The sequence below is a fragment of the Bison bison genome, unplaced genomic scaffold, assembly GCF_000754665.1.
Source record: "Bison bison bison isolate TAMUID 2011002044 unplaced genomic scaffold, Bison_UMD1.0 scf7180017864309, whole genome shotgun sequence".
Lineage (NCBI taxonomy): Eukaryota > Metazoa > Chordata > Mammalia > Artiodactyla > Bovidae > Bison > Bison bison.
Genome location: NW_011494881.1, coordinates 5,753,251 through 5,764,442, shown reverse-complemented (window position 1 = coordinate 5,764,442; position 11,192 = coordinate 5,753,251). Strand labels below are relative to the sequence as shown.

The 11,192-nt window shown below is 50.8% G+C and overlaps 1 protein-coding gene across 1 annotated transcript in view; it reads right to left on the bottom strand.

Annotated features, from left to right (window-relative positions):
• Positions 1–11,192, bottom strand: part of CDH23 (cadherin-related 23) — a 409,549-nt gene that overhangs the window by 214,867 nt on the left and 183,490 nt on the right. The window contains exon 10 of the mRNA XM_010852241.1: positions 1,765–1,877. Within this exon, the coding sequence (XP_010850543.1) occupies positions 1,765–1,877 (113 nt within the window). The remainder of the gene's footprint in view (positions 1–1,764; positions 1,878–11,192) is intronic.

Here is an 11,192-nt window from a genome sequence, read left to right as displayed (position 1 = left end):
AAGTTAAATAAGCAGGGTGACAATATACAGCCTTGACGTACTCCTTTTCCTATTTGGAACCAGTCTGTTGTTCCATGTCCAGTTCTAACTGTTGCTTCCTGACCTGCAGACAGATTTCTCAAGAGGCAGGTCAGGTGGTCTGGTATTCCCATCTCTTTCAGAATTTCCCACAGTTTATTGTGATCCACACAAAGGCTCTGGCATAGTCAATAAAGCAGAAATAGATGTTTTTCTGGAATTCTCTTGCTTTTTCCATGATTCTACCATTAGCATCTCTATTTTACTGATTCCTGTTACTGATGGGGAAACTGAAACTCAGAGAGGTTAAGTGACTTATACAAGGACACACAGCCAGAGTAGGTGTTAAACTCAGGCAGTGGGTTGAGGTGGGGTGAAGAGGACAAGACAGATTTCAGGGTTCATCTGGAGGTAAAGGGATGAAAATGATGCCAAATTATTCATTTGGCAAATGATGAAATTGAGGCTGAGAACATTTGTGCTAGCAGATAATCAAGACTTAATTCAGCACCTGCTATAGACTGAACACTGTGCGGGCCCTGTGGGGGTCCTAGCTGGACTCAGACACCTGGGCACCCAGTCTCTGGACCAGATTCGCCGGGCCACCAAGTAGCCATTCCCAGACCTTCTGAACCAGAATCTCTGGGTGAGAAGCTCAGGACTAGGTATCTTTTACTAGCTTCCCAGAGGACTGGGATTCACAGCCAAGTGGGGACACTCTACATTATATTTTACAGAAAGATGGAAAAGCTGAGCTCAGGGTCCCACAGTGAGTTGGTGGTGTTGCTGGGACTGTGGAGTGGCTCTCTCACACTGGAGCTGCCTGCCTCTGGAGGAAGGGAACAGACAGGAGAGGAGGCTGAGAGGCACCCTGGGGCTTGGAATTGGATGGGGAAAGGCTGTGTTAGCTCGCCCTCTCCCACTGGCCCACGTGTGGACAGCAGGTAGATAGGACAGAGCCAGTGGGAGAGTCAGAGCTAATCAATCCATCGCTGCCACAGGCCTTCTCAAAGTCAAGGAGAACAGTGCAAGGCCAGGCTGGGGGCACTATCTTTCCCATGCCAGAGAAGGGCCTTCTTCCCAGAGCCCCCCTCCCTGGTCCTTGTATTAGCCCCTCTCTAAATCGAAGTCTGGGGCTGGGGAGGACGCCTGCGGCCCAGGCAGCATCCACACCCTAAATGGGTTTCCCAGGGAATGCCTCAGCAAGTCATTGATTTTAATTAAAACCAGCCATGAGTAGCAGGGGGCTGCAGGAGGTGGGGGGCTGTGGCTCTGTCATACCTTCTGGGGTGGGGACCACTGTCGCTTTGGCCTCTCCCTTCTGCATTGCTCTTTCCTAACCAGCTAATATCCCCCAGGAAAGCCATGAAAATTAGATACAGGGGAAAACCCCAGAAATGGGGTAACTCTAAGAATCCAAGTTGGCTATAAGAGAACTTGAAATCACGGGGTAACAGAAAGGACAAGAGGATGCCCACCCACTCCGGGCCTCCTCATCCCCTGAGATGCGGAAGAAAGCCACAGTTCTCTGCGGTCATCAGTAAGGGCTCTGAGATGGCCAGCAGGGTCCCTGACAAGGCCCACATGTGACAAGCGCTGGTCCTTCCTGGCAGGGGCCTGGGCACAAGCCCCGGTATGGGAACAGCAGTGATGTGCCTCCTGGAGCCTCCACCTTGGGCACCACTGGAGGCTGGCACCAAGGCATGGGCATCCCCTATACCCAGGATGGAGGTGTCCGGCTCTCACCTTCACGGTCAGGATGAAGCCATGGCTATACAGGGGGTTCTCCCGGTCCAGCAGGCCATTCAAGGTCAGTGCCCCACTGATGTAGTCCAGGGCAAAGATGCTGTTGGTATTCCCTGTGAGAGAGAAGAATTCAGGGTGTGACTGGGGCCCAGGGCAGGTGGACAGGGGGCTGGTGCTGGGATTCCTTTCTGGGGCTCAAGGACTAATCAGTAACTTAAAGTCGATGCTGGTTCCAGGAGCAATGAAAAGAACCCTGGGATACAACAGAGCACACAGCCCAGGCAGCAGACGACACTGAATCACAAGCTGAGAACAATCTGCCTGTTCTGTCTTCCTCGAGGCTCTCTGACTGAGTTAAGGAGAAAGTCTGGACTTGGTGTATATATGTCTTTAACACCCTCTCTAACATTTGCTTCTTTTCCTCTTTAACACAGAGAGAACAGGCTTCAGGATCTGTAATGAGTCATTACTGCTACGTCTAAATACCTGTGTACCCCAAGACTTTGTATGGTGAAATCCCAGTCTCCAAAGATGGTAGTAGGTGCAGTGAGCAGGTGGGGCTTCTGGGCTTAGGTCATGAGGGTAAAACCGTCCTGCACGGGATTCATGCTTTATAAGAGACCCCGGAGAGCTCCCCTGTCCCTTCCTATATGAGGATTTAGCAGAGAGGCGCCATGTGAACCAGGAGGCGAGTGCTCACCCTGCTGTGCTGGCACCCTGAACTCAGGCTTCTAGCCTCCAGAATGGTGAGAAATAAATTCCTACAGTTGCCAAGCTACCTGGGCGATGGCGTTTGTTACAGCAGCCCCTGTGAACTAAGGCAGTAGCCTTGTTTTGTTTCCTTGTGTTCATTTTTATGGTCATTCCCTGTTCTATTCTGTCCTTTCTAATCTATTCTATTTTACTCTAATTTTCTATAAGGCAGTGATATAAAGTTTCCCTTTATGATAAATATAAGTTAAAAACAAAATTCAATTTTAAGTTTTAAGTATTTATTAAAATTTAAAATACACCTTGAACGTACTGGCAAAAATCACACATAAATGGCACCGGCTCAAGCATACCTTTACCCTACTCCTTCCCACCAACTTTCTTTTGTGCGCCCCTACAGGCACCCCAGCCCTCACAGTGGTTTCTGCAGGGTCCTCAAATCCAGTCCTGCCTCTTGTCTTTCATTATCCACCTTATCTCTCGGCCTTACCTCCTGTGCTCCCACCCAGTGCCAGCCCCTCCTCCCCCTCCTCCAGGAAGATGGTCCTAATCTCTCTTACTGACCCTCCAGCCCCACAGGCTGCAGCCACTGCTCTGTTTGTTCCCCAGTTGCTTCCTGGGTGTAACTGGGCACTTTCCACCCAGCCTAAAAGCCCCCTGAAGGTGGGAGGCTTTCAAGACTGTTCTTCAAGGTACCCAGCCAGTGCTGGGTGCACAGATGTAAGCAAGTTTCTGAAGGATGGCTGCTCCCAGTTCACCTGAACCCCCACCTGCCCTTGTGCCCTTCTCATCAGCCTGTGAGTTCACTGGAAACTCCCAATTCCACCACTTTCTCTTCTTCATTAACCAGTGTGTTGGTTCATTCAAATATTCACTGCCATTCATTCACATTTTCAGCAGTCCCCTGGACAGGCCATCCCATGGCCAGGCCCAGTGCTTGGCACTGTGGGGGACACAGAGGTCACTCTGCCAGGAATTCTGATGCTGAAGCGATTATAGCCTCGTCAGAGAGTGTTGACATCCATAAGAATCAGTATCTCCTTTCTATAAATCATGCACAAACCAGTAGCCTTTGTTGAATGATGTTCCTGCTGCAGGAAGAGGCTGTTCACACAGGGGAAGGCTTAAAGAAGGAAAGCTGCATGGAGGAGGTCCCATTAATTCCCTGCACCACACCATTGGCTAGCTGTGTGACCTTGGGCCACTTATCTAACCACTCTGTATCTTGGTCTCATTTGTAAAATTAGGATAATAATGGATCTATCTCATAGGGTTGTGAGAACTAAATGAATGTGAAAAAAAAAAAAATACACGTGTACAGACTTGGAACTGTTCCTGGCACAAAATAAGTACTTAATAAATGTTGTTTGAGCTGGAACTGGAAAGACAGGCAGGACTGGGGAAGGGGTGGATGGACTCTGATTCCATAGGTAGGAACTAACATCCAAGCCCCCGATACACAAGGTAGACGCCAGGATGGCCCATGGAGGCTGCTGTATCTCCCCACTGGGTCCCTTCCCCAGCTCCAAGGGATCTATACACAGTAGGACCTCAGATCCTCTCTTGGATTAACTAGGGGGAAAGAAGAGGGGAGACGACATCCCTCTCTAACTTTAGACTGAGGCAGGGGCTGTTCTCGGCTGGCCCATGCTGGTCAGCAAGGTGGCCCACTCCCAGCCCATCCTCCTGGGCTCCTGCAGCGGCTGCCCAAGGCAGGGGAGAGGCTGCTGGTGGAGGAGCCCATTTGGGTCTCATCATTCTCAGACTGTGGGCTCTGAAGACTCTGACCTGGGCCAGGCCAGGGAGGGGACATCCCCCTAGCCTTCACCTTGCCTAAGGCTTTGTCCTGCAGCCTGGGTACCCTCCTGAGGGCTTTTGTATGACTGCCTTCATGGAGCAGGAAGGACAGGGTTGCAAGGAGGCATATAAATGCATGGATACAAAGGAGTTTTTTAAGCTAGGAATTCTGCTGTTGGGGAAACAAGAGGACGTGTGCTTTCATCTGCTCATCATTAGCTAATCCACTCGGCAAACAATTACTGAGCTCCTACAATGTACCAGGGACAGCTTCCAATGGGGAATGCATAGCCCTCAACCAGACATTCCCATGACAGGGTGATCAGTACTGAGGTGGCTGGAATGTGGACAGCGCAAGGTGCTTCAGGGGCTGGGTTTTCAGAGCCCGTAAATGCCGAGCTGGAGGGCTGCCCTGAAGCAAGACCTCCAGGCTCCTGCCTCCCACACCCACTTCCCCACCACACACATATTCATGCACCCCGCCTCCCCAGGCTCTCTGTCCAGCATCCCATCATTCCAGATTTTCATATACATTTATTCTCCTCAATAAAGGAAGCTATCAACGTTTAAATGTGATTCAACTTTTATCTTTGCAAGATTTTTTCTATAAATCATTTACAAACCAGAAGCCCCTTGTTGAATGATGCGCTCTGCCTTTCCGTTTGGTTCTCTCTCCTGGCTCACTTAGTTGGGTCCCCCACTCAGCACCTTTGTCCTACTCATGGCCACGCTGCCCATCCCCAGCTCAGAGTCTGTCCTCAGCACATAAAATAACCCCTTCTCCAGCCTAGGCACTTTGTCCAACCAACCTGCAGGCAAATATCCCTCAACTGGTACAAATTCAAACTCAAGGACCCTTCCCCAACACACACACACACACACACACATTATTTTTCACACATCTATCTGTGTAGGACTCACCTATCAAAGTATGAGTGACTAACTGCCAGGACCAACAATCAGAAAGGGTTATACCCTGGGAGCTGACAAGACCACCTAAGTGAGTCACCGGCTCTGATGATCCTCCTGTCACCATGGTAAAACATCAGCACTCATTGGGATGCTGGGCTTGGGCTGGAACAGGAGGTGAGTCCCATATCCCAAGCAGGGCAGGTCTCATTCGAAGACTGATGGACCAATCAGCTCACTCATTCATCCAAGTTCATATCGAGCACCTACTGTGTGTGAAATGCTAGAGAATCAGCAGAGAAAAGCAGGCAAGGTTCATACCTTCAGTCTCACACAAAAGATTCACAATCAGGACACAACCACACTGCTGCTGCTACTGCTGCTAAGTCACTTCAGTGGTGTCCGACTCTGTGTGACCCCAGAGACGGCAGCCCACCAGGCTCCCCCATCCCTGGGATTCTCCACGCAAGAACACTGGAGTGGGTTGCCATTTCCTTCTCCAATGCATGAAAGTGAAAAGTGAAAGTGAAGTCGCTTAAGTCGTGTCTGACCCTCAGTGACCCCATGGACTGCAGCCTACCAGGCTTCTCCATCCATGGGATTTTCCAGGCAAGAGTACTGGAGTGGGGTGCCATTGCCTTCTCTGACAACCACACTACTGAGTGTATAAGCACTTGCGAAGCTAAGGTCCCTGAATGAAAGCCAGGTGGAGCAGAGAGACAGCTGTGCCTTGTGGAGGCAAAGTGTTTGGGTTCCCATCATGTTCTGCTGCGTGCTAACTGGGTGACCCTGATCAAGTTATTTAACATATCTGGCCCTCAGTTTCCTAGTCTGTAAAATGGAGGTAATGGGGTAATAGTACCAACTCCAGAGTGCTGCTGTGAGGATTAAATGAGTTAATACAGTGTCTGGCACATAGGAAGCTCTCAATAAATGCTGGCCACCTGTCCTGCACCAAGATACCACCACGAACCATCTCCTTCACCCACCCCACCCAGGAGCCTTTGCCTAGAGTTTGTGCCCAGCGGTAGCACTGAAGCCAACACATTCTCTTACCAGCAGAGTCTCACAACCCAGGGCTCAGATGTATTAATATGAGGTGGCAGCCTTGAGGCTAAGTCTGAGAACAAAACCCTCAGGTCCAGAGCGTATTGCCTTCAGGGTTCCAGCCTTGAGGTGGGTCCTCACTCCCTTGCTTCCCTCCCTTACTGCTCTTCTCCCATAATCTTTCCTCCCTGGGCGGGAGGGAGGGTGGCATGGGCTTGGCAACTATATACATGAGTTTCTTTGTTATTCTGGAAACTGACACTACCCTGTCAGTGCTCTGGTCTCCCAGACATTTTTCACCCAAGTCCCATGGGGACCAGGGGCCTGGGGGGGCAGCTCACGGGGGATGCCTTTCACCTGTTCAGCCCCCACTGCTGAGCAGAAGGGCAGCTGGTTCCCCTGGGTTGACAGGTGCTGTCCTAGGCATGTAGGGATGTACCTGGTAGGGGAGGGGAACCTGTGGGGGGTGGGGCTGCACCTTGAGAACCCTAAGACTTCAGGAACAGGTTGCTTAAAGCATTCACACAAGAGAAGAAGCAGGTCATTGCTGGCCCTGCTGGCTCTCCTGGAACCCTCCAGGAGCTTCAGGCATTAAGACCTCTTCTGATTTGCAAGAGAGGGGTTGAGAAGATGTGAATCAAGTTCACAAAAGCACATAAGGCTGCTGAAGGCGAGTCACAGCCCTCTTTCCCCTATTTATTAAAAGAAAAAATAGTGGCCACAATTTATTGAGCCCTTCCCTGTGCCAGGCACTGAGCTAAGCTGTCGGCACAATTATATGACTCAATCTTCACAATAACTTTAGAAGAAGATATCCCACGTGCGTATGAGGAAGCAGGCTCAGAGACGTTAAATAACTTGTCCAAGGTCACATGGCTGGTGCGTGGCTGGCCTGGACTGAGATTTATGTCTCTCTTTTTCTCTTTGCAGCCATTCATCCCACACCCACGCTGCACCTGGCCCTGGGCTGAGGCACAAGAAACAGGGTGAGACAAGTCAGATACCATCCTCCTTCACAGAATGAGGGGTCAAAGAAGTTGCTTTTTTTCTCAAGAGGGAGTTCCAGTTAAAAAAAAAACAAACCAACTCCATACATTCTGGAAAGTTCTAGATAAATTCCTCATAAAATGACAGAGTTTTACGCAGCAGCAGAATGTCCATGTGGTGATGGCCTCCAGGACAGGGGTTCCCAACCTCCAGGATCTAATGCCTGATGACCTGAGGTGGAACTGATGTAATAATAACAGAAGTAAAGTGCATAATAAATGTGATGCACTCGAACCATCATGAAACCACCACTCTGGTCCCTGGAAAAGCTGTCTTCCATGAAACCAGTCCCTGGTGCCCCCCAAAAAGGTTGGGGTCTGCTGCTCCAGGAAGTGGAAGGGAGGGCTATCTGGGGACTGGAGTGGGAAGGCTGGGGTTGCCAGCACACCGGTGATAACGTACATAGGGCACTGGCAAGCCTACCTTTAGGGAGACCTATGGCTCCAGTGAGAATGCACGGGAAAATGGAAATAAGCAATGCAATGGTCAGGGAAGCAAATGAGAAAGCCGTATAGAGCCAGATGCCCAGAGGGAGAAGAAAGGAAGTTCTGAGAAAGAGATGGTTATCAGGGTCAAACAGTCTGAGAGACAGGCTCAGGAGAAGAAAGATCCAGTGAAGGTCTCCTGTTTGGATCCTCAGATGCACCCGGAGGTCAGACTGTGAGATACTGTGGCTGAGTGGGGCACAGACTTGGGGACCGTGAGTACAGATGCTGCTGCCTGGAGCTCGGTGTGAAAAACAAGGAGGTGGACTGACGGCTAGAGGGCGCAGCAGAGTTAAGCAAAGCCTTCTGTTTCTAGATGGTCAAAGGCAGAGGGAGAGGGAAACTGGATTGGAGGGAGTACAAGTTGGGGTACAGGGTCAGGCTTGGAGAGCAGGAGGGCAGCTCTCTTTGGGCTGTCGGAAGCTCACCCTGTACCTCCTTGCTCCTTCAAGGCTGGCAAGCTCTCCCCTTCCCCGGCACCCCTACTTCTGGCCCTTGCCAAATCTCATCATTCCCACATCTTGTCCCCTTGTTATCTCGCTGGCAGCGTCTTGACCCATGGCGGAACTAGGTCTGGGGGAGAAGCAGTTTAGTGAGTGGCTGATGGTGCGTGTGGGAACACAGGCTGATGACTTTCAATTGCTTTGTCTGCTCTGCTGGGCTGATAGCAAGCACTCTTGCTGCCCTCTGAGTTATAAGGAAAACCAACAGCTCCCACCTTGGTCCTGTCTGTTCTTAAGATCCACTACCAATGTCACCGACTTCAGGAAGCCAGTCCTGAAGGCTGTGTCCTCTCTCACCCCACTGAGTCCCAGGGCTGGGCTGGCACCCTCAGAACAGCCCTGTGCCGTGGGGCCTCCCTGGTCCTCACATCCAGAGACTCAGTGTGGCCTTGAGGGTGAAGGGTGGGGTTTCATGCTCCTGTCCATGGTACCCAGAACGGTGCTCATTACCTATCTGTTGGATGGCCTAAAGTTTCTTATCCCCTCTGCAGGGATTAGGAAGGGTCAGTGAGCACACACCAGGTGGGGTATGCTCTGGGTCTGGCCCGTGCTGGGCCATGAAGTTGGAAAAAAAAAAAGAAAAAAGCCATGCATATGAGGCACTCATGATCTAGCTGGTCTTCTGGGTCCAGTGGTCTTCTATAAGTCCACTCAAACACTAGTCCCTAAATGGATGAGGGGACCAGTGGGAGCCTGATCCCTCACCTGGCCTCTGACTCTGTCACCCGGCCCTCCCAGGGAAGTGAGCAGAACGGGGATGTGCGCCCCCTATCCCCGGTGGCCCCTCCTTCAGCTGTGGTCTCTGCCTGGAGTCTGTTAGGTCAACACCTGAGTGAAGACTGCCTACTGTGTGTGAGCTCGCAGGATGCAAAAGAGACCTAGGTGCCAACAACAGATCTGCCAGTTACTAGCTGTGAGACCTCCTGCAAATTGTGAATTCCCTTGAGCCAAATCCCTTATCTATAAAGTGTGCATAACAGCTCCCACCTCACAGGGTTGTGTAAGGATCAGGTGTGATCATGTATGTACAGGACCTATTGTGGTGCCTGTCTTGGTTCCTGTTCCTTCTTCCCCTACCATGACTGTTTTCTGAATAGACCAAGTTAGCCCCAACCATGCCCATCTTATGCCGAATGTGCCAGGAGAGGCTCTCTCCATAAAAGCCAACATATACTGTGCCTGGCACTGTGCAAAGTATATTGTATGTGTATGTATATATATATATATTTTAATATTCACAAAACTCCCACGACATAGGTCCCCCTTTTCCCAACAAAAATTAAGGCATAGGGAATAACTGGTCCTAGATCACAGTGAGGGGTGGAACAAACAATTAACCTCAGCTCTCACTAAGCTAGAGTTCATGTCCCACCCAGAGGCCCCTGGATTTCTCTTCCCTCCTTGTCCCCAGCCAAGGATACCCTACTAAACAGCTGCCTGTGTGCTGCCCATGTCGCCTGGGCCAGTGGGACAAGCTGGCCGGCAGGCCCATCACTGTCGAGTGGAGCTGTACATTTCTGACTGGTACAGAACGGTATCACTGCATAATGAAAACTGGAAGTCAGTCTGAGATATGGGCTTTGGGCAAGATATCTTATGAATTAAAAATTGTTACTTAGCTGCCTGCTGACAAAAGGGGCAGAGTCGAGTCCCAGGTGGCACCTGGGCTGGGCTGCATTCAACAGCTCTGTGTCCAACATATGGCAATCAGAGGTGTGGGTTACCTTAGCTTTCAATCACAGGAGATGCAAGTGAGAGCTTGCGGCATGCCCCTGCCCCAAGGACCATGACGGTAGATGAGGCCTACCCGCTTCTCCAGAGCTTCCCCTGAAGCTGCCTGGAATGCTCTCCCTGCATCTTCGCAGGTGCCTTGTCTGCAGTCCAGCCTCAGTCCACAGGTTCACCTTTGAGGGGCCTCGAGAAACGCTCTCTAGTCACCCCGCCATCCTGCTCTTGCCTTCATCACCCTCTTCTCCATTATCCTGTTTGGTCTCTTTCAAAGTGCTTCTACCTTCTGAACTTCTCTTTTCATCTGTTTATGTGTTTGGTTACTGTCTGTCTCCCACACTGGAATATAAGCCCCAGGAGGGCAGGGACCCGCTTCTGCAAGTGCCCGGGTGACACACATAGGTGCTCAACAAAGGCTTCTGAATGATGTGTGGGCTACAGCGGGGGTGTTGGGGTGCCATTCTGAGGCTGGTGTAAAGGGCTGCAGGACAGAATGATACAGGGGTGACTTACAGTGTCACACTCACAGAGATCATAACTGCAGTAGGGTCATGGGGAGGGGGCAGCCAATTAGCATTTCCAACTGGGGCGATCACACTCTCCCGATGCACCCACAGTGACATGTCTGAGCTGAGTGCGTCTTGTTAATTACAGTTATTAGCGGCCAGTTGGGGAAAGACGACCTCCGAGCTCCACAAGCAGGTGGGAATTATAGTCTGCTCGTCTTGTCGGCGTTTCACAGAACGACGGTTCTCATCAAGCTCAACTACACCAACAAACGGTCACCTCTCCTAATAAGACCACAGACTGGACTCACTAATCTGCTCATAACTGGCTCCAAAGTATGAAGCATTCACCTGATCAGCCAAGGACAGCAAAGCCTATTATGTCAGGGTTGCAAAGGGTCACACCAGACCCTTCTCACGGATGGCAGTACCCGACTCCCTGTCTACAGGGACAGGCGACCCTGGTTCTCTGAGGACACTTTAATGGGGATTGACAAGATGTCGCCAGGAGCCAGGGCTGCCATCAGAACCTTCTGATTTCCTGAAAAACCTCTACTCTGCGACCAGGTAAACTTCTCCAGAGGGAATAACAAGGGACGTAACCACTGGTGCAGCTCCCAGGACTTTCACCATGGTTGTTCACTAAAGGAAACAGGCAACAACCCAGATGTCTAACAACAGGGATTAATTACGCT